The 21662-nt window shown below is 54.1% G+C and overlaps 2 protein-coding genes across 12 annotated transcripts in view; one reads left to right on the top strand and one right to left on the bottom strand.

Annotated features, from left to right (window-relative positions):
- Positions 1 to 14277, bottom strand: part of DDB2 (damage specific DNA binding protein 2) — a 37663-nt gene extending 23386 nt beyond the window's left edge. The window contains exon 1 of one of the 3 annotated variants that reach the window (XM_072790680.1): positions 14053 to 14277. In XM_072790680.1, coding sequence (XP_072646781.1) covers positions 14053 to 14211 — 159 coding nt within the window. In that variant the 5' untranslated portion in view covers positions 14212 to 14277. Of the gene's footprint in view, positions 1 to 3; positions 779 to 13351; positions 13648 to 14052 lie in introns of those variants that run through there. The other 2 variants (XM_072790677.1, XM_072790676.1) reach the window with 2 other exon arrangements.
- On the top strand, positions 365 to 21172 carry PACSIN3 (protein kinase C and casein kinase substrate in neurons 3). Of its 9 annotated transcripts, none has more exons than XM_072790668.1 (12): positions 12878 to 13004; positions 15582 to 15633; positions 16040 to 16112; positions 16366 to 16455; positions 16608 to 16764; positions 17495 to 17730; positions 17848 to 18003; positions 19003 to 19178; positions 19331 to 19451; positions 19613 to 19749; positions 20149 to 20270; positions 20675 to 21172. In XM_072790668.1, exons 4-12 carry the CDS (start codon positions 16402 to 16404, stop codon positions 20788 to 20790), a joined length of 1275 nt encoding a protein of 424 aa, XP_072646769.1. In that variant the 5' UTR covers positions 12878 to 13004; positions 15582 to 15633; positions 16040 to 16112; positions 16366 to 16401; the 3' UTR covers positions 20791 to 21172. The 9 variants fall into 9 exon arrangements, with proteins under 9 accessions (XP_072646775.1, XP_072646773.1, XP_072646771.1 ...); XM_072790669.1 differs by lacking the exon at positions 12878 to 13004 and adding an exon at positions 13931 to 13976; XM_072790672.1 differs by lacking the exons at positions 12878 to 13004; positions 15582 to 15633 and adding an exon at positions 366 to 778.
- Positions 21173 to 21662: the final 490 nt, after the last annotated feature.

Here is a 21662-nt window from a genome sequence, read left to right as displayed (position 1 = left end):
CACCGCTTTCAATCTGGCTTCTCGCTCCCGCCCCGCCCCTCCTGCGAAGACTGGGGCACGCGAGGGGAGGAGCTCAGGGGCTCCCTGGAGAGACGGGATGGCGCCGACGTGTTGGGCCAGCTAGTGCCAGTCAGCTGATCTGCCAGAAATAAAGATGGCCGCCACCGCTAGACCACCCAACTTGAAGCCACCTCGGAATCGGCGCTGCCCGGCCTCGGCGCGTCCACAGGAGACCAGGTGCCAATCAAGGCTTAGGCGCCGCCTCCTCTGACTTTTAATTGGTGATCACACGCCCTCGGGCTTTAGGATTGGCTGGTTCTGGGGATAGGCAGCTCTGTAGGGAGCTAGCCACCTCCCGGCGGTGGAAATCAAACTCTTCCCGCCGGCCAGCTTCGCGGTAGGTGTGCGCTACTTGTTTCCCCGGCTCCGCCGAATCTCAGCTTCTCTGTGCAGAGTGGCTGAAACTTGCGGCTTTTAACTGAGGTTTCCCAAACCAGCCGAGTGTCGGCCTAGAGAGTAATGATGAGCTGGAGGACGTGCAGGCTAACCAGGCTTAGAATCTTGTGCTCTGACTTAAGCAAGAGGCCGAGGCATTGACCCTCAGAGGTGACTCTGTGCGGCCCCCCGGGGACACAGTTCGGGTGTATCCTATTTTCTGCGACGAGCCAGACAGGAGCTACGATCAGTGGAGTACTGCTGGGCGCCCACTTTCATTCTATCCGCCACGCTCGGACCCAGGCTCTATGGAAGGGTGAGAGGAGACACCAATGCATTCACGGTGGGTCCTGCACTCCCGAACAGGTAGGGATAGGAGACATTGAATAAGTCTTGGGAAGAAATGAATGATCTAAAATAAAAATTCAACTATAGTTTCCCCTTCCCTTCCCTTCCCCTTCCCTTCCCTTTCCATTCCTTTTCCATTCCCTTCCCCTTCCCTTCCCCTTCCCTTCCCCTTCCCTTCCCTTTCCCTTCCCTTTCCTTTCCCTTCCCTTCCCTTCCATTCCATAGACCTGGGTGGCTCAGCGATTGAGCGTGTCTGCCTTCTGCTCAGGGTGTGATCCCTGAGTCCAGAGATCGAGTCCCACATCGGGCTCCCTGCTTGGCGCTGCTTCTCCCTTAGCCTATGTCTCTGCCTCTCTCTCTCTGTCTCTCATGAATAAATAAATAAAATCTTTAAGAAAAAGAAAAAAAGTCCATTTATTTGAGAGAGAAAGAGGACAAGTGAGGGGAGAGGCAGAGGAGGCGGAGAAGCTGACTCTCCCACTGAACAGGGAGCCTGATGGCAGGCTCCATCCTAGGGCCCTGGGATCACTACCAGAACCGAAGGCAGATGCTGAACCTACAGAGCCACCCAGGCACCCCCAAACATGGTTCTCCATGGGAAGATGGAAAGACAAAGCCAGAGTGTTAGAGAAGGGCAAGGCAAGCAGGTGGTTTCTTTCCTGGGGGGGCTTGTAGCAGTGTTTTCAGAGCTGTGTCACAGAAGCCGACTCACCTCCTTTACTCAGACCAGTCAGGAATTTCACCTCAGCAAGTTTCTCCGTTTTAGGGGGATACTGAAATGTAAGGAATGACCCTGCCCCTAGAAAGGTTTAGAACCTACCGAGCAGAGAAGAAAACTATCTGTTAAACAAGTCAAACCATTCCAGGGGGAAGACAGCTGAATACTAATTCATGGTATGCTGGCCAAGGCTTTTAGATGCATTCAAGAAAAGAGAATTCAGTGGAGAAAAAAATATTTAGGAAAGCCTCACGGGGAAGATGGGATTTTGTGGAGTTTGATTTGAATTTAAGAGGAGTTTGGCTGGAGGAGAGAGAATAGCATCCTGGGCAGGTGAACGGCTTGGTAAAAGTTAGGCATGGGTATGAGTTACGAGAAAGAGAGAAGCAGCCCCTGGCATCTGGGAACTGGCCTATATCAGTTAGACCTTGGTGTTCTATTGAAATAAACAATTGCACAAAACAACAATGGACAAGGCCACTCTGTGACCATGATAGAACAAGACAAAAACATGATCACTCATGTCTGAACACAGGCAGAAATAAGAACATTGTCCAAACCACAAAAATAGCCAAACATCCCCATATTGCTTTGGCTAATATGAAAGCAGCTTCTTTGCCAATCACAGCTTTAGCGTTGCATTTGCTTCATTCCTCTCACCTTGTGGATAAGATTATTGATACCCAATCATAGAATAACCCCCCACTTCCAGACAAACTCCAATTCAGAGCAATGCCCCACTTCCCCGAACCCTTATCCAAGTCATCCAAGGCAAACCAAGTCCTAAAAGTCCTTCCTAACACCTTGCAATGGCGTTCCACCATATGCATTCCCCTTTGCATTGAGCAATAAACCCCAAGTTCAACTACAGGGGTGTCCTTGATGGTGTTTGAGTTGGAGGCATTGACATTTATGAGTCGGGTAGGAGGCAGCTTAAAGAGGAGAAAGTTGGTAATATTGAGGATCTGTTCAAAGTAAGAGAGGCCAGATGGAGGGGGAGGCTGAATGGCAGGCAGAATTCAAATTTCATTATTTCTATTGACATCAAAACCTACTGTGCTCCTGATATTATTCCAATGAAAGACAATGCTGAAATGAAAAATGCTCTTTGCCCCCATGGAGTGTGCTTTTTTAGGGTGGGAAAGACAGGTAATCCTACAGCTAAAATTGGGTGTAATGAGTTTATTGAGAGAGGAAGCATTGCATTCGAGCAGGGCTGGGGATGGGCACAGAAAGGGGATGCCAATTCTGCGTGGAGTGAAGAAGGAACAGTGTCAGAGAAGTTTTCCCAGGGAAGGGGCCCACTTAAGCTGAATTTGAGAGCTGGGAGGGATGGGGGAGGATATTCCCCAGAGAGAGTAGGAAATGGGAAGGCAGGGAGGCAGTAATTAGCCATGAGGGATTCATGAGCAGAGGAAATGTCCTGCTTAAAGCCAGGATTTCCCAGAATCTGTTTTTAGGATTGGGGAGGTTTTCCATGGTGAATTAAAACAAAACAAAACAAAACAAAACAAAACAAAAACAAACAAAAACCCAGCCATGCGTGAGTAGTAGAAACCTGCCTTGAACATGCTGGTAAAGTGTTTTGTTTCAGGTTGTGCTTTGGGGCTTTCTTATCTTGTGTTTCACCACAAACAACTGTCTAGGGACTTACTGTCATCCATTCCCATCTGATGGAACAACAGATGCAGGGTGGACAGAAGTATTCCATACATATTTTGTGATGCTGCTAATCTGATGATGAGGTGAATGGGGCAGCATTGCTCTGGTTTCATGCCTCAGACAGGCTGTGCTATAAAGCCTTGTTTATAGATGTTTTGGTCTTATCTGTGACACTACCTTTGACATAAGACATCACAAGGCAATTCATTCAAAAGCTGCTGGTGATAGCAAATTAAGGTCTTGCGTTCACACTGGAAGCAGGGCAGACCGAGACCATGAGCATCACCCTAAATAAAAGCCAGTTTCTCTGATCTGCAAAACAATATGTGGCTTACGTGTTTTCTGGAACAAAAAGTATAGCGTAGTAGGAAGGACATTGTACTTAGGTGGTATAGCTTGGGTTCCTCCTTTCACTTCAGATCCCTTCTAGTATTAAAACCTGGAATCTTGTGATGTGCTGTTTTGTTAAAGCAGCAGAAACTGGTGACTGCTCTTTTTTTTTTTTTTCCTTCGGTCACTGCTTTCAACTCTGGCCTCCCTGTGGGAAATTTCCATCTAGTAGGAATCATTTTTCTGGTGCAGGCCGGTACATGACTCTGATTCTGATCAAGCCATCTATGGATCCAAAAGCTCTGCTGAGTCTACAAAATAATCCATAATCCATGGGGACGGTGCATGCAGGCTTCCCACACACAGTTACTGCATCCAGTGGTTTGCAAATGACAGCCTCAAGGGTTCTGCAGAGCTTGCAGGGAATTGGAGTTTAAATTCCTCCTAAAGCATTGGAAACAGACTGAATATAGCATCGAGTTCTTGTTCCCTGGCATCTCCTATACATACTTCAATGCCCAAATATGAATAAATGCTGTAAGAGTGCTAAATGAAAGCATGGCTTCCATCCTTTGTGAATAGCATCCATTTTCAAAAATACAATTTAGGGTAGCTTTGGAAGTGTCAGACAGCTGTGTAAATACCAAAAAAACCCCACCCCACCTTCTGTCTTCTCTGTGGGGCATGAGGCACCATCCACACTCTAAATCAATATCCTGCCATGGAAAACCATAGGTACAGGATGCCAGGAAAATTCTCTAGGCAGCCAGATTTGCAGGGCAACTGCCAGAGTGCTGAAATAGTCTATTTGAAAGTGCTTTGCAAACTGTAAAGTGTTCTACAAATAGAAGTTGTTATATAATCTCCTGGCAGTATGTTATATACTGATAAGATCTGATAAAGGTGGTGAAGGAGCTCTTTGGCATTCTCAAGAGTTCTCACCAGCCATCGTGGAAAGAGCAGGGACCAGAGATTCAGAGACCAGGGGTTTGAATTCTGGTGGTGCCTCACACTCACTCTCTTCCAAAGACTGTAAAAATCCCAAGTAGCAGAAATAAAAATGATTCTCTGTGTTAGAGCCAAGCCAGTTGCCTATGGGTGGATGAATCACATGCTAGCGGGACCGGAGGAGCTACATCTATATTCCCGTGCATTCCCATCTTCCCACTCCAGTCTCCACTGCCCTGCTTTGGCTCCCGTCCCTACTATGACATCAAAACTCCAGGAGCATGTGACAAAAAACTGGTCCAAGGAACTGCAGCTAAGTTACTGTCTCTAGAGGAAGGCAGTGGGCCGCCTGGGTGGCTGTGGTTCTTACTGGTGAAGCCAAGAGCCTGGAGGAGGGTATCTTGGTACAAATCCACTCACACCCTCCCCAACACTTCAGATTTTCAGCGTGCATCCTCTCAGACACACTTACTGTACATTCCTCTTCGTGCTTGGCTTTCCCTGTGTCATCAGGCCCCGGAGTCTGAGAGTTTTGTCATAATTACAGGCTGCCTAGAAGACCAAGCCACATTTGTGTTGGCAGCATGGAGGCCGCTGATCCATTCTGCAAAGAGGCACATTAGCAAAACTGGATGAAGAACAACTCAGAAAGGCAGCCTGCTTTTTTAAGTTTATGTCATATTTTACTAGATTTCCAAGGCTAATAGCTGTGGCCTCCTCTAGCCTGCTGTGGTGGCTTGAGTCGTGGTCCCTGAAAAGATACATCCATATCCTAATTCCCAGAACCTGGGAGTGTTATCTAGAAAAAGGATCTCTGTAGATGTAGTTAAGGTCTTACGAAGAGGAGATCATCCTGGATTGTCCCAGTAGTTCTTACCTCCACTGGTAAGGATCTTTATTTTTTTTTTTTTAATTTTTATTTATTTATGATAGTCAGAGAGAGAGAGAGAGGCAGAGACACAGGCAGAGGGAGAAGCAGGCTCCATGCACCGGGAGCCTGACGTGGGATTCGATCCAGGGTCTCCAGGATCGCGCCCTGGGCCAAAGGCAGGCGCCAAACCGCTGCGCCACCCAGGGATCCCAGGATCTTTATAATAGAGTGAGGCAGAGGTAATATGACATCACATGCCAACTATACTTTGATTAAAGACAGCAGCGACAACAAACCATAGCATCATGTGTTGAGTTGTGAAATCACCTGGTGCTGTTGTACACTTGAAACTCATGTGACATCGTGTGTCAGCTATACTTAAGAAATAAAAAATAAAAAAATCAAAACAGGGAGGCAGAGGGGGAATGAGAAACAGAGAGAGAGCTACAAAGAGAAGACAGCGTGAGGATAGAGACAGAGGTTGGGGTGATAAAACTCTATGCCCTCTATGCCAAAGATTGCCTGATTATCAGCAGCCACCAGAAACTAGAAGGGCAAGGAAAGATTATCTCCCAGCACCAGGGGAGGGAGCATGGCCCTGCCCTTACTTTGATTTGGGATTTCTGGCCTCCAGAACTATATATATATATATATAAGAAATTTCTGTTGTTTTGAGCCACCTTATTAGCCCTTGAACACTAAGACACCCAGTCTCTGCTGTGGGTGCTCAGTATCACCCAGTGGGAGAATCGTTCCCTGATGTTGGGGCCAGACATCTCCCACATTCCCATGTCCTTGCTGTGTCTTAGAGCAAATCTTTTTTTTTTTTTTTAAGATTTTATTTATTTATTCAGACACACACACACAGACACACAGAGAGAGAGAGAAAGAGAGAGAGAGAGAGGCAGAGACATAGGCAGAGACAGAAGGCTCCATGCAGGGAGCCCGATGTGGGACTCGATCTCGGGACTCCAGGATCACACCCTGGGCCGAAGGCAGGCGCTAAACCGCTGGGCCACCCAGGCATCCTCGTTTTAGAGCAAATCTTAGCACCTCTCTGATTCTGTTCCCTCCTTTGCAAACTGGGAAGAATTAGGACTACTGGATCGGGCTGTTGCAAGCCTTGGGTGCCAAAGGGCTGAACACAATGCCTGCTATGCCTTGGACACTCCACACCTAGTCCTCTCAGGTCCCCCTTTGCCACCTTAGCCTGCCTAACCTCACAGAGCCCCCAGTCTGAGGTTGAGTTACATGGTGCCGATACCTTCCTTTAGCTCTTGGGTGATGTCCAAAATAATGCCTAGCCCTGCCTTCTTGACACACCCCCTTGGACATCTCAGCATTTCAACCTACTGTATCCAAAAGAGAAGTCTTGATTTTCCACTCTCCTCCTGCCTCTTTCACATTTCTACTGTCTCAGTAAATGGCACTTTTGAGTCGAGACTCAAGGTAAACACCGGTGAATCGTTTTTGTTTTATGTTTAAACTTTTCACTTTGACAGAATTTCAGACTTGCATAGAATTGCGAAAAGGTTACAAAGAATTTCCATATGCTCTTCCCTAATTTCCTGGATGTGACATCAGATAAAAATACAATGATCAAGATGAGAAAATTTGGGGGCGCCTGGCTAGCTCACTTGGTAGAACATGCTACTCTTGATCTCAGGGTCATGAGTTCAAGCCCCACGGTGCACATAGAGTTTACTTTAAAAAAAAAAAAAAAAAGATGAGAAATTTAGTACTAATAACACTAATGTCTAATCTACAAATCTTATCCAAATTTGGCCAAGTGCCCCAGTCATGTCCTACTCTGGTCCAGAATCCAATCCAAGATCACAGGTTGGGATTCATTTTGAAATGTACCTCTTCCTTCCCATCTACATTTAACCCATCAGCAAGTTCTCTTGATTCCTTCCCATGGCCGCGTCTTCAATCCCTGTATTGGGGAGCTGTACAACCACCACCCTACAACAAGCCCCTATCCCTGGTACCTGAATGACTGAAGCCATCTCCTAAATGGTCTCCTTCTTTTTGTCTCCCTCAGAGAGCCACAGAGTTTTTGTGTAAAGGGCTTGATAGCAAACATTTAAGGCTTTTCTGGGCATGCAGTCCCACCGCAACCAGTCAGCTCTGTCAATGCAACGCAGAAGCAGCCGTAGACAATATGTAAACGAGTGAGCATGACTGTGTGCCAGTAAAACTTTATGGATACTGAAATTTGTCCTTAAAACCTTCACATATCACAAAAATATTCTTTGGATTCCTTTCAACTGTTTAAAAATGTGAAAACCATTCTTCGCTTGTGGGTGATCCAGCCTACTGTTTGCTGGTGCCCTGTTCTAATCTACTCCTCGCACCACATCCAGAAAGACACTCTGTCACTCTTCTGCTTAAATTCTGCACTCAGAATAAAACAAAGCCTGCAGTGTTCGGGTGCTGCCCGCCTCTTACCTCACCCTCGACCTCTCACTCTCTCATTCACCACGCCCTACCCACTCTACCTTCTTTCTCAGAAGGTCAAGTTCCCATTTCAGGGCCTTTGCACACATTAGTCCTTTAGTATAGAATGCCCTCTCCTGACATCCAACCCTTCCTGGGTTCCCTCTTTACCTAGCTAACTTCTGTTTGTCTTTGGGGGTCTTTGGGCCATTTTGGGGTAGAGAAGCTGAAACCTCCTGAATGAAATCTTCTCTGATGCTCCCCTCGTTGAAATTATGCTCTCCCTCTTCTCTCCTAGCACTCTATCTTAAATATTTTTCCTTTAGGACACTTACCATGATTTGTAAATATGTATGCAGACCTTTATTTTGTTTTAGTGGAAAAGTCCTATGAAGTCAAAGAGTGTGTCTGCCTTGCGTTGTGGACTAAGCACCTAGCCTCGTGTCTGGCAGAGAGGGTGTTCCTTGAAATAAATGGATCCTCCACCAAAACTCCTCTTTGGCCAATAAGGAGGGCCCCAGCAGACTTCAGGGAAGGGCCTGAATGAACCAGGGCAGGGCAGCCTTCCTGAGCAGAACCCTCTGCCAACTGAGCGGATACCTGGGCTGTGCACTGGCAGCTCGTGGCACCTTCCAAAGAATCCGCCCCGGGCAAATTCCTGACCCTGGAGAAGCTTTCTCTACAGGCCCCACGGAAGCCTGCTATGCATTTGTACTCTAATGCTATCCATCTGCTGTTCGTCCTGCCCAGATCTGCTTCCCCCACTGAGGTTAACCCCTCTCAAAACTCAGACCAGTTTCTCTACCTGGGGTTGCCTGAGATCTTAAAAAAAAATAGCCGTTGAGCAGAATACTTTACTCAGCTGCCCGTCAGGAATGCTGGGGCAATGTCCAGAGGCCATGAAGAGGAACACAGCAGCCTTCCAAACAGACAAAGCCTGCTTGCTCTCTGGGCTGCCTGCTAGAGTTTTTTGGATAAATCGATAGCCTCTCCCATGCACATGTCCCACTGCCTCTAAGATAAAGTCTGAACTACAAAGCCCACCTTGCAAATCTTAATTAGAAATGTCCAATACAAAAAAAAAAAAAAAAAGAACTGTCCAATACAGGTGCCACGAGCCACATATCCTGTCAAATTTTTAATTAATTACAATTAAACTGACTTAAAAATTCAGTTCCTAAATTACAATTGTGAAATGAAATAGCTTCGGGTGGCTAGTGTGGTGCAGCTATAGATCATTTCCATCATTGCAAAAATTCTATTTGACAGCTCTGTTTCAGACAATAAGACCCACTCGTGATTTCCTAAAAACTCCTTGATTATACAATTTACACATAAGTACGCGTTCATTGCTAATTTTCTAACACGACAAAAATCTCTTTTACCAATTCCAGCCCTCTACATAGAGATAGCCACCAAAATGAGTTTTGTATATATCCTCTGAATATTTTGTACGTAGTGCCTTTTGTTTTTTTCATTCAACAGTGTCTTAGAGCTCTTCATATAAGAACACAGGTCGGGGGGGCCTGGGTGGCACAGTAGGATAAGTGTCCCACTCTTGGTTTCGGGTCAGATCATTATCAAAGGATCGTGAGATCAAGCCCTGCATTGGGCTCCACATTCCACAGAATCTGCTTGAGTTTCTTTCTCCCTCTGCCTTTCCCCCCTGCACTCTCTCTCTCTCAAATAAAGAGATCTTAAAAAAAAAAAAATCTTTATCTACCTTGTACTTTAGTTGCTGCAGAGTTAGCCATAGCTAACTCTATGAATGAACTCTAGGTTACTCAATCATTTATTTTTTCCTCTCCTGCACATTGGTGTTTATTGTTATTTCCAAATCTCTGGTGTATATATAGGATTGATTATTTATTTATTTATTTATTTATTTATTTATTTTTAAAAGATTTTATTTATTTATTCATGAGAGAGAGAGAGAGGCAGAGACACAGAGAAGCAGGCTCCATGCAGGGAGTCCGATGTGGGACTCGATCCTGGGTCTCCAGGATCACGTCCTGGGCCGAAGGCAGGCGCTAAACTGCTGAGCCACCCAGGGATCCCTATTTATTTATTTTTAAAGATTTTATTTATTTATTTGAGAGAGAGCAAGTACACAAGCAGGGGGAGGGGCAGGGGGAGAAGCAGACTCCCCGCTGAGTGGGGAGCCTGTTGTAGTCCTAGGGCTTGATCTCAGGGCCCTGAGATCATGACCTGAGCCGAAGGTGGATGCTTACTTAACTGACCGAGCCATCCAGGAATCCTTATACAGGAATTTTTAAATGGTCAACATGGCCAGTGGGCCACTCTGAGTGGCAGGGCCTGGGCCCCACCACCCTGTTCCTGAATGGAATCCCTGGGCTGGGACCTCTAGGCACTGTATGGCCTATGCACCTTGGTGACCTGCCAGGCAGCAGTCTCCTGGTGGACATTGGTTTGCAGCTTTCTCTTACGGCACACAATACTACATGCAAACATCCTTGTACCTTTTTCTGCACTTCTACACATGTTTGTCTAGGGTCAATTCCAAAAAGTGAAATGGCTGGATCACCAAGTCCTAGGCTAACACCTCAGAGGCTTGGCACACCCTGGTGCTCCTGCCTCCAATGCCTCCTCACATGACTAATTCCAGCTCATTTAGATCAACCGAGTGTCATCACCTGGTGAAAGGTGGTCCCTTCTGGCTCTGTTTTCCCAAAGTACTTCTTATCTACACTGTATCATTATCCTACACTTAAGACTGTGCCTTATTTATCTTGTATTCTCAGTACCTAGCATAGGGTTTAGCATAGAACAAAAATTCAAATGATTTCTCAACTGGATGACTGAATAAATAAACAAATAAAGGTACAGTGGTTAGGACATTCCAGAAACTCAAGGTGAGTGAGTCTGTGTGTCGTGAGCTTGGGCTTTGGACCAGGCTGCCTCTCTAGGTTGCTGTCTATCCAGCCCTCTGACCTCGGGTATCTCCTCTTGAACTCTGTTCAAGTTCGGTTATTGCGCTGATAGAGCCAAGGTCGAGCTTCGTTCGAGTATGCAGGGGCTCTCTGGCCACAGAGCATAGAAATCTGAGCCCCAGGGACAGCACCAGCAGGGGGTTGGCTTTCCAAAGGCAGCTCTGTCTTCTTTCACCTTTGAAGCAGCTCAGCATGCTCTCTGGGTTTTGGTTTATTTTTTCCCCTACAGTACCTTAGGGGCAATTAAAATCAGCTGCAATATTTCTGCTTTCTCCAGATTGGAATCTAAGGGAAGCCAGATGCTTTCCACTCCATATCCCCTTCTCCTTGTGATCTGAGGAAGAGCCCTGTTTTTTGAATCTCTCTCTGGCCTGGCTTTCCCATTTGCCAGTCTGGCTTGCAGCCTTTATTTTTAATGGGGTTTTAATAGGCGGTTCCTGCAATTAATTTCATTCTTGTGTTTTCACACTTTCTGTCTGGTGCCTAAAGGCCCCCAGGCACTAGGTGGGATGTTAACTGATTTAAAATAATACAGAACAGTATAGCTGTCATTATATATTACCCCAGCTCCTCTCATTTACAGCTTTTACAGTCATTAATTAGCTGGGGCACGTGGTCCATTTGGAAGGTCAGCCGGGTCGGCTGTCATGTTTCATTGAGTTAGAAATATGGAGAAAAGTGACTTTTTCATGCCCCGACAGAGACTGGGTGTTGAAACTGGTTTCAGAAGTCATATCCTGCCGGGTGCACACCCTGCGAGCGCCAAGGCCAGGATCCACTACTCAGGATTTGCCAAACGCGCGGCGTCCTGGATGCACACGACTTCACACACGCACACGCACCCACGAGGACGGGAGAGCAACTCCGTCCTCGGCAGCGAATTCTACCCCCTGAAGTTACCCTCGTCCATTCTCTTCAGGGCCCTTTTGCATTTCATGAGCGGATTTCTCGGCATAAACAACGCAGCACCCAGCGATGCGTCTCGGAGTCAAAAACATACGTTCGCTATTTTTAAAGCCGCAGCGCAGAAGTCGGCGCGCAGGGACCCGGGCTCCTCCCGGAGCGGTGGTGGGCGGGGAGCGAGGACCGAGACTACGTGCTGGGGAGGGAACAGCCTGGCCTCCCGCTTCCCCGAGCGCCAGCGCCGGCCCCCTGGGGGCGCGCTCCTCCGAGCACCCTGGGGCTCCCCGGTCCCCAGCGAATTGGCGCGCTCGGGACTCGCAGCGCCCGGGCGGCGTCGGACCTGCCAACCCGCGCCCCCTCGCCCCCGCCCGGAGGAGGGCTCGGCCGCCGGGTCCCCCGGCCCAGGAGGGATCGGGAGGGACGGAGAAGCCAAGCAGGTGGCGATTAGGTCAGCCTGGGAACATTCTTGGGCCGCTCCAGTGGATATAAATAACAGGCAGGCAGGCTGCGAAAAATCCCGGGGTGGGGGCACCGGGGGTGGGGCAGAAGGGACTTCTTAAGGGTGGGGTGGCAGCGTGGCGACCTGGAAAAATCTACCAAAGCTGGTGACTGACACAGTGGGTGGAGGGGCGAAGAGATTTAAGAAAGAAAGGTTCGTGGTACAAAATCTGGGAATAAGAGCACGGAGGGGAGGAGCTCGTGCCCTTTGCCCCACCCCACCGCGTCTCCCACCCTGTGCTCCGAATGCGCCTCCAGATCGGCGCCCAGGGCTGTGCGTGGAAAGGGCACGGGCTTTGGAATCCGGGTCGTGCCCGACTACAGATCCTTTGCAAGCGGCTGAAGGTCTCTGAGCCTCAGTTTCGGCATCTGTACGATGGGAATCCTAATGCTTAAAAGGAGGTGGTTTGTGAGCCTCGCCGGAGGGAATTTGTAAGAAAGCTACGCTCAGCAAAAAAAAAAAAAAAAAAAAAAAAAAATGCAACGCAGCGTAGCCCCCAGGCCTCCGTCCACGGGTGCGCGGGGAGCCCCGGTCCCTTCCCGCTTCCACGGGTCGCCCAGGCTCTGCAAAGGCCGGGAGGGGCAAAGCCGAAATCTGACTCCCTTCACCCGCGCGGCGCCACCTGGGGGGCCGGCCCTGGCGCTTCTCCTGCTGGAGCCGATACCCCACGGCCGGCGCTCCGGGAGCCGCGGGTCGCCGCGATGCCCGCAGCCCCGGCGCCCCAGCCTCAGGCGGGTGGGGTTGGGGCGCAGCGGCGAGGAGAGGGCGGGGCCGGGGGCCGGGCTTCCCGGGGGAGGGCCAGGCGCGCTCCGGGAGGCGGCGGCCCCGGCCCGGGAGCGGCAGGACTCCGGCCGGAGCGTGGCCGGACCCCCACCCGCCGAGACGCCCGGGAAGGACGCGGTGAGTGCTGCCTGGGCGGGAGCCGCGGGGAGGCGGCGGCGGGAGCCGCGAGGCGAGCCCGCCCTCCTCCCGCGCCTGAAGTTTGCAAAGGGACCGACTCCCGCCCCGGGAGCCCCCGGCTACCCCACTCCGCGCTGGGACGGGAAGAGTGCCGCCCAGTCGACGCCGCGCCCCCCGCAGCTTCCCAGGCCGGCCGAGGACGGGGGCGTCGCGGCTGGAGGGCCGTGCCGCCTCCTGGGGCTCCCCAAAGGCCCCCAGACGCCCTGGGGCCCCCAAAGGGGCCCCGCTGCCCGGACCCCTCGCTCTCTGCAGAGACGCCTAGTTCCCGGGCGGCTGCCCCCAGTCACCTTCTGGAGTTCGCGGCCGGGCTGGCCAGACAGGGTGCGCCCCCTCCCCTGGGCGGCGATCGGCCGGCCCCACCCCCGCCGAGACCAAGTTCAACAAGTTTGGCCAAGAAAGCCCTAGAGCCTCCATGGCCAGGCCTGGCCCGGCCGCTCCGCGTGGGCTCCACCGGCTCCGAGTTGTGCAGCTCCGGGCCGGCGAGGGGGCCCGGTGGGTGGGCGCCGTCCGTACGGCTGAGGCCAGAGACGGGCAGCCCCCGGGCTCCGAGGTCCGGCGTGGAGGCTCCGGGTTGGGAGTGCGTCATCAGGGAGCAGGCACCTCAGGCGGCCGGTCGGGTTTCCAAAAGTGCCCCTTTGTTATGCCCCTCCCTGGCCCTGCCTCCTCCCCTTTCCCCGCGCCACCCCTTCCCCCACCCTCGGGGCGGCTCTGGCTGCTGGTTCCAGCCGGGTTCCAGCCGCGCCAGCCTAGGCACCCCTCTCCGGACCAGGGGGCCGCCCACATCTGTGCCTCCACACCTCGGGGCCGGGGAGGCCGGGAGGGGCTGCTGGCAGAAGCCCTTTGGGCGCAGCCTGTGACTCAGGAGGACGGGCAGGGCAGCCTGGCAGTGGCATGCTCCCGGCTTCTGGGAAGGTGGGGGCTGGTCCCCGCCGCCGGAGGCCGCCTGGGGTACCTACCTACCTTAGGCAGGAGAGGGGGTTCTTCCTACCTTGGCCTGGGCTGGCTGTGAGGAGTCCCTGCCAAGCCCCAGCAGACTTCTGCAGGCCCAGTAGGTGCTGGCCGCCTGGGCTGGGAAGCACTCATTTGCCTTCTGAGCTCTCGCCTGTGGCAAAGCCTGTTCTGGGGACCCCAACAGGGGCCATGGCATGCAGGGCCCACCCCCATAGCTGTGGGGCCTGGCTGTGCCTGGGACTCGGGCTTGTGTTTGCTCTGGGAGGCCGGAGGGAGCAGTGCCAGCCCTGCACACACAGCTCGCTCTGTTCTGGGGCCAGAGAGAGGGAACGGGTGGGGGGCAGTTCTCCCGGGAGGGAGCCGGAGGCTGGAGCAGGCAGGGGGCCCAGGCCCCTGGCTGTCTGACTGGGACAGCTCGGAAGGCCCTGTGATTTACAGCTGCAGCTCTGTTTCTCTCCATCTGGTTGGCAAGTCCTTTCTGGGTAAATGGGGCAGACGCAAAGGAAGCAAGGTGAAGTGCCGAGGGCCGAGGTGGGCCAGCTGCTCTGGTCCCAGGCCCCTCTGCTGCAGGCCTCAGCTCTCCCTCCTGTTAGTTTAGGGCTGGATCCCACTGGGGCCAAGCTTTCTCCCAGCTGGTACAGCCAGCAGGTTTCCCGGCCCTGAGGTGCATGTCATTTGTTTCTGTATTCAAATATTAACTCCAGTGCCCGAAGAAACCCAAATGGACCCCTCTGCCAATGACTGGGGACAGATTCTCTTTGATGGGATACATAACATATAACCTGACTGAGGGGTCACAGGGGCTGTGCGAATGGGGATGGGGGAGTGGGGTCAGGGAGACTCTAGAGACGATGCCTCAGTTTGAGGTTTTTTTTTAAAGATTTTATTTATTTATTCATGAGAATACACAGAGAGGAGAGAGAGAGAGAGAGAGAGAGAGGTAGAGACACAGGCAGAGGGAGAAGCAGGCTCCTTGCAGGGAGCCCAACGCGGGACTCGATCCTGGGTCTCCAGGATCATGTCCCCGGCTGTAGGCGGCACTAAACTGCTGAGCCACCGGGGCCGCCCTCAGTTTGAGTTTTGAAGGATGGATGGTGGTTTGTCAGTTTGGAGGGGAGCAGTGTGATTGAGCACTGCTTTGGAGGCAGCGGGCACAAACTCTGTCCTCATGGGCCTGGCGGTGTCCCTTGGGCTTACTCAGGGGAGGAAGTGGTTTCCTTCTAGGGGCTTGAGTCAGTGCTAGGGACAGCGAAGCTGCTGCCAAGAAGCAGGAGGGGAGTGGCTGCGTGCCACTGTGTCCTCTAGCTTCTGGGGTGGTGGCTCTGGGGTTGGAATCTCCTTGCCCTCGTCTACAATTCTGGAGCATGCTCTTACAATTGGCTGGTTGCCTGTCTGACTCCCCGGTGCTGCCCCAGACTCTGCGCTTTTTGAGGGTGGGGCTAAGTTACTCATGACCCATGGAGGCGTGTGGGCCTCATTGCTTGCTGTGGGACAGGATGGATGTCCCTGATGACTGTCGGGCCCCTCACATTTCTTGCTCATTGCCTGCTTTGAATCTTAAACCAGCCCTGGCACAGAAGACCTGGAGGCAGAGTTTCCATCTTACCAGGGAGCCGAGGCAAGTAAAATGCACTTGTTCAAGCTTCTTGGCCAAGATCGGACTTGGGCCTCCTGCTCCCAGTCTTCTCTTTCCTGCAAAGGGAGTCACTGGAGTGTGGCCGGGCACCCTCTGCCTCGGCCTGGTCTGGTAAAGGGTTGCCATGTTGTTCAAGGAAAGGTATCAGGGCCCGGCGTGGGCAGGTACCCTCCCCTCTCATCTGTAGTGGGGGGGTGGGGCAGTGGGGCCCTCTGCCCACCAGCCACCCCCGCCCGCCACCTAATCCCCAGCTGGATCGTGTGACCCGCCTGGCATTCTCCTGGCTGGAATCTGGCGCTTCTGACAGCAGTTGCTATATCGGGGGAGCTGGGCACCGCCCTGGACGATCTAGGCCCCTGCGCTCACCCCCCCGCTTTGCTTTTGTCAGCTTCGAGGCAGAATCACAGTGGCAGCTTTGAGAGTAGGACATCCAGGTCTCTGCAGTGATCTCTAGGTCCCAGGTAGGTGAGGCTGGGGCTGGGGCAGGTGGGCAGACTCAGGGCACAAGGAGAAGCTTTGAAGTGGCCCTCCTTTCCCCTATCCCAGTCCGTCCTGGGAACCTGCCAGACGCCCCTCTCTGTGAAGTCCTAGCTCTGATGGTTCCTTGGATGGTGGGGATAGCAGTGGGGATGAAGTCCAGGAAAAGGAGAGGATCTTCTTCTCCCCCCAAAACAGTATGTCCGACTTCCCTGCTTACCCTTCTGCCCTCCACAGCCCCAATCCGCCACCATTCCGTGCTGCGGGGACACCATGGCTCCAGAGGAAGACGCTGGAGGGGAGGCCCTAGAGGGCAGTTTCTGGGAGGTGAGCAGCTGGGTCCTAGGTTTGGGGGGTGGCACTGAAATGCCCACCCCCCTCTGGGCCCAGCCACCTGTCGAGGGAGGTGCCTCACTGTCAGCCCCAGCCTGGGAGGGGGCTTCTCCCCAGCGACCCCACCTTCCTCCTGTCCACCCCAGGCTGGCAACTATAGGCGGACCGTGCAGCGGGTGGAGGATGGGCATCGGCTATGTGGGGACCTGGTCAGCTGCTTCCAGGAACGGGCCCGCATCGAGAAGGCCTATGCCCAGCAGCTGGCTGATTGGGCCCGCAAGTGGAGAGGCACCGTGGAAAAGGGTGAGCCAGTGCCCGGGCCTAGCCAGGAGCAGAGGGCCACTGCGGGTGAGATCAGGCAAGGCAGCTCCTTTTTTGCACCTCTTATGGAAAGTTCCATGATTCCATGTATGCCTTCCCCTTGAAGAGCGAAGAGCTTCCCTGGTTCTTCTTGACAGTTGTGCTGTTTAGAGTTTCCAAAGTATGTTCATGAGTTATTTGGATATTTGTAGCAGCCCTATGTTGGAGATGGTCCTGTTCCACCCATTTTATAGAGGAGAATCCAGAAGTTCAGAGAAGCTAAGTGACTTTCTTGAAGTTACACGGCTGGGAAGAGCTGAAGCTTGAACCCAGCCTTCTGACTCAGGAGCTTGGGATCTTTCCATCCTAACAAGCTGCCTTCCTTGAGGGTGGATGTTTGTTCTTCCCTCTGAGGCGATAAAGAGTGTGGTGGTTGATGCCACAGATTTGGGTTGAATCTCAGCTCCACTTGTAGCTCTTTTGGCTTTGGGCACTTCACTTTTCTGGGTCACTGCTTTGCGCCTGTTATTGATCGTGACATTGGTTTCATGGTGGGGGATGAGGATTCGGTGAGATCTCGTATATCCATAAGTAGCAGCAGACCTCTTTGTGGTTCGTCTTCATAGCCACCCCCTCCGCGCCCGGCACCCAGAGCAGCACCTAGTGAGAGGGGGTGGGTGGGCTCGTTTCTGGTGGCATCCCAGGCCCGGCCCAAGCCCATGCCTCCCCGCAGGCCCCCAGTACGGCACCCTGGAGAAGGCCTGGCACGCCTTCTTCACGGCGGCTGAGAGGCTGAGCGCGCTGCACCTAGAGGTGCGGGAGAAGCTGCAGGGGCAGGACAGCGAGCGGGTGCGCTCGTGGCAGCGGGGCGCCTTCCACCGGCCCGTGCTGGGCGGCTTCCGTGAGAGCCGGGCTGCCGAGGACGGCTTCCGAAAGGCCCAGAAGCCCTGGCTGAAGAGGCTGAAGGAGGTGAGTTTGGGAGGGACCAGGCATGGGCCCCTTCCTGAACTGGCCCTGGGGCTGGAGTGGGTTTGGGGGGCCCGGGGCTCGGCGTGCGGGGTCCACATTTGTCCCCACGTGTGCCAGGTTGAGGCTTCCAAGAAGAGCTACCACGCGGCACGGAAGGAGGAGAAGACGGCCCAGACCCGGGAGAGCCATGCAAAGGCCGACAGCGCCGTGTCGCAGGAGCAGCTGCGCAAGCTGCAGGAGCGGGTGGAGCGCTGCGCCAGGGAGGCCGAGAAGGTGCGGAGCGAGCAGGCGGGTGGGCGGGGGTGCTTTCCCCGGCCCCAGGGCCCAGTCCGCCCAGTCCTCATGGGCCACCCACTCTCCAGATCATCATTTAAAAGAGGAGCCTGTACCCAGGGAAAGCGGTTCAGTTTCAGGCATTGGGAGGATCTTAGCGGTTCTTAGCGGCTGAGGACACCTTCCAGCTCCCTTCCTTCCGCTGTGTCCCCCCTGGGGCAAGCTGTCGCGTTGCTTGCTCTGCTGGAGCGAGCGCCCTCTCCTCCAGCTCTGCTCATCTGCTGCTCAGTTTCTTTGTTAAGACTTTATTTATTTATTTGAGAGAGAGCAAGAGAGCACAAGCAGGGGGAGTGGCAGGCAGAGGGAGGGGGAGAAGCAGGCTCCCCGCGGAGCAGGGGAGCTGGACGAGGCTCCATCCAGGACCCTGAGATCATGACCTGAGTCCGAGGCAGATGCTTAACCAACTGAGCCACCCCGGTGCCGCTCTGCTGCTCAGTTTCTACCTCCTCCATGAAGCCTTTTTTGATTTCTCTCTACCTGGCCCCCCCCTCCCCCGGGGGGTCGACCTTACCTCAATCTCTACCTTCACTCACCAGACTTTTTTTTTTTTTTAGATTATATTTATTTATTCATGATAGACGTAAAGAGAGAGAGAGAGAGAGAGAGAGAGAGAGGCAGAGACACAGGCAGAGGGAGAAGCAGGCTCCATGCTGGGAGCCTGACATGGGACTTGATCCCGGGACTCCAGGATCGCGCCCTGGGCCAAAGGCAGGCGCTAAACCGCTGAGCCACCCGGGGATCCTCACTCACCAGACTCTTAAAGCTACTGTCCCCAAGCATCGCCTGCCCTGTTTGGATGCTGGGGTATTGGAGGGCAGGAGCTGGGTCTGCAGCCTGGTTGCCGCTAGTGTCTGGCCGGGGGTCTCACTCAGTGAATACTTGTGGAGTCCCGAGTGGAAGACGGTCTTGTGCTCACCAGGCCCCTCCTCTCCCACCCAGATGAAAAGCCACTATGAGCAGACGCTGGCAGAGCTGCATCGCTACACCCCACGCTACATGGAGGACATGGAGCAGGCCTTTGAGACCTGCCAGGCCGCGGAGCGCCAGCGGCTGCTGTTCTTTAAGGAAATGCTGCTTACCCTGCACCAGCACCTCGACCTCTCCAGCAGTGAGAGGTATGGCCTGCGAGGTGGGCGTGGAGGTCTGGGCTAACGCTGGGTCTGCTCCATCTCTCCCAGGCTTGGGCCAGGTGGAATGAATTTGGTGAGGGGAGGTCCTGGGGTGCGGCCCAGGGCTCCCCAAGCTGAGGCTGTGCCTGGGGCCACAGGTTCCATGAACTCCACCGAGACTTGCATCAGGGCATCGAGGCAGCCAGTGATGAAGAGGATCTGCACTGGTGGCGCAGCACCCACGGGCCAGGCATGGCCATGAACTGGCCGCAGTTCGAGGTCCGTGTTCCAGGCTGGCTGGGGGGCTGGGAGGTGTGGTGGGCTCAGCCTGGACCTCAGGAGGGAGGCTAGGGCTTGTGATGAAGTAGGTGAAGGTCTGAATGGCTCTGGCTGCCACCACAGCCTGTAGCCCAGCCTGACCCTAAGCACTATCCCCACAGGAGTGGTCCTTGGATACACAGAGGACAATTAGCAGGAAGGAGAAGGGTGGCCGGAGCTCTGATGAGGTTACTCTGACCAGCATCGTGCCCACAAGAGATGGCGCTGCACCCCCACCCCAGTCCCCGGGGTCCCCAGGGTGAGAGCCAGAAACTTGGCTGTGGGAAGGAAATAGCTCGTCCTCTGCCCTGCCTTCTTTCCCTCTGTCTCCCTCCCTTCATTCCCCTCACACCTGAAGTGGGTTGAAAATTGGTGCCAGGAACCTTAGGAACCTACTTAGTGCTTGTAATGATGCCAGTGTTTGCGGTGGTTCCCGCACTCGCGCTCACCTACTGCTCACGTCAGCCCTGTGTGGCTGGAAACGTGCCCAGCTCATGGGCATGTGTGGCAGAGGTCAGACTGGGATCTTTCAGTGCTTTCCCACCTGCCTCTCCCAGGCTGCTTCTGGAGGGCGAGCCCTTGGCCCTGGGTCCCGGGCGCTCCTGCTCGAGGTGGTCCTCGTGCCCTGAGCAGGCCGCCTTCTGTCTCCCCCATCTAGCGGTGGGCAGGATGAGGAGTGGTCAGATGAGGAGAATCCTCGGAAGGCTGCCATGGGGGTGCGGGTACGGGCGCTCTACGACTACGCCGGCCAGGAAGCTGATGAGCTGAGCTTCCGAGCAGGTACCTACCCTGGGGTACCCACCTGGGGAGCCCTCTCCTGTTCCTTCCCAGGCTTCAGCCACTCTCTCCCCTCCTTTACAACCGGAGCAAGGGTGTGCAAAAGGGAAGCCTGCTGCCTACTTCCCAAGGGCCAGTTGTCGGATTCTTAAGGATGCTCTGGGTTCAGCCCCAGAGTGTCTGCTCTGAGCCCTCACCTCCCTCTCAAAGTCACCAGTGGTGGGGGCCTGCTTAATGCATTCAGGGTTGGGGGGGGTGACTTGCTGACTTTGACCTCTCTTTGCCTGAAGCATGTCTCTTCTTCTCACTGGTTTTCCTACAACCCGCCCCCCCCTCGGTCCTTGACCCAATTGCAGGTTCGGGGCTGGGCCAGGGCAACTGGCAGTGACTAATCCCTCTTCCCCCAGGGGAGGAGCTGCTGAAGATGAGCGAGGAGGATGAGCAGGGCTGGTGCCAGGGCCAGTTGCAGAGTGGCCGCATTGGTCTGTACCCTGCCAATTACGTGGAGTGTGTGGGGGCCTGACCTCCCCTGACAGCCCCCCTGCAGTGTTTCTCCACCCTGCATCAGAGCCCAGCTTCTTTTGCACAGCCGGACCCAAGGGCCCTGGACCATGGTGCCCCTGCTGCCCCTCTGACCACTGAGGAGGGAGGAAGTCCTGGGACCCAGGGAGGGGAGCCGCCTGCATCTACTGAGTCTAGGCTGAGGGGAAGATGAGGAGGTCAGAAGGTGACAGAAGGGCTCAGGGGAACCTGGGCCTCTCCAGGAATGGGTGGGTTTCCCCAGAAGCTGTGGACCCGGTTCCTGGTCTCAGTGGGGTGGTCTTGGGGTGAGTGTAGTCCTGGGCTAGCAGCACTCTATTGTGGCTTGTTCTAGTGTGTATTAAACTTGGAGGAAAAAAAAAAAAGCCCTGTGAGGCCTGTGTGCATCTTTTCTGGTCCTCCACCCTTGCCGGGCTGCAGAGAGCATCTGGAGAGAGGCCCTGAGTGGGGAGCTCGGTGGGTGAAGGTCCGCCCGCGTGGCTCGGCTCTGGAACGTGGGGGCCTTAAGCTGGGGCGGGGGTACTCCAGGTGGGGCTTAGCGCGAGCCCGCCCTCGACGGAGGCTGGGGACTGAGTTCTGGGCTGGCCGGGAGCCCAGCACCTGGTCTTCCCGTCCCGGCCGGCGGGGCCGAGAGCGCCGGTAGAACGGTTAATCATTCCTCGGCCACCGGTCACTGCCCGCAGCCCCGCAGCCTCGCAGCCCTCGCCACCTGCGGGCGTGGGGGCGCCCGCGAGCCTCGGGCCGGCCGGTGAGCGGTCGCTCCGCCCGGCGCCGCGCGGGGCCCGCGCCCTCCGCACACGCGGGGGCGGTGGCCGCCCCGACTCGGCCGCGCCGGCCGCTCATTGGTCCGGACCC

The sequence above is a fragment of the Canis lupus genome, chromosome 21 (assembly GCF_048164855.1).
Source record: "Canis lupus baileyi chromosome 21, mCanLup2.hap1, whole genome shotgun sequence".
NCBI lineage: Eukaryota > Metazoa > Chordata > Mammalia > Carnivora > Canidae > Canis > Canis lupus.
This window is presented reverse-complemented; position numbering and strand designations above follow the sequence as displayed.

Excerpts from the sequence above, each read along its gene's own strand:
- PACSIN3 (XM_072790674.1), top strand. The coding sequence starts at position 16,402 with ATGGCTCCAGAGGAAGACGCTGGAGGGGAGGCCCTAGAGGGCAGTTTC. Across the intron at positions 16,456-16,607 it reads TAGAGGGCAGTTTCTGGGAG|GCTGGCAACTATAGGCGGAC; the intron begins GTGAGCAGCTGG and ends TGTCCACCCCAG. Across the intron at positions 19,750-20,148 it reads CAGTCCCCGGGGTCCCCAGG|CGGTGGGCAGGATGAGGAGT; the intron begins GTGAGAGCCAGA and ends TCCCCCATCTAG.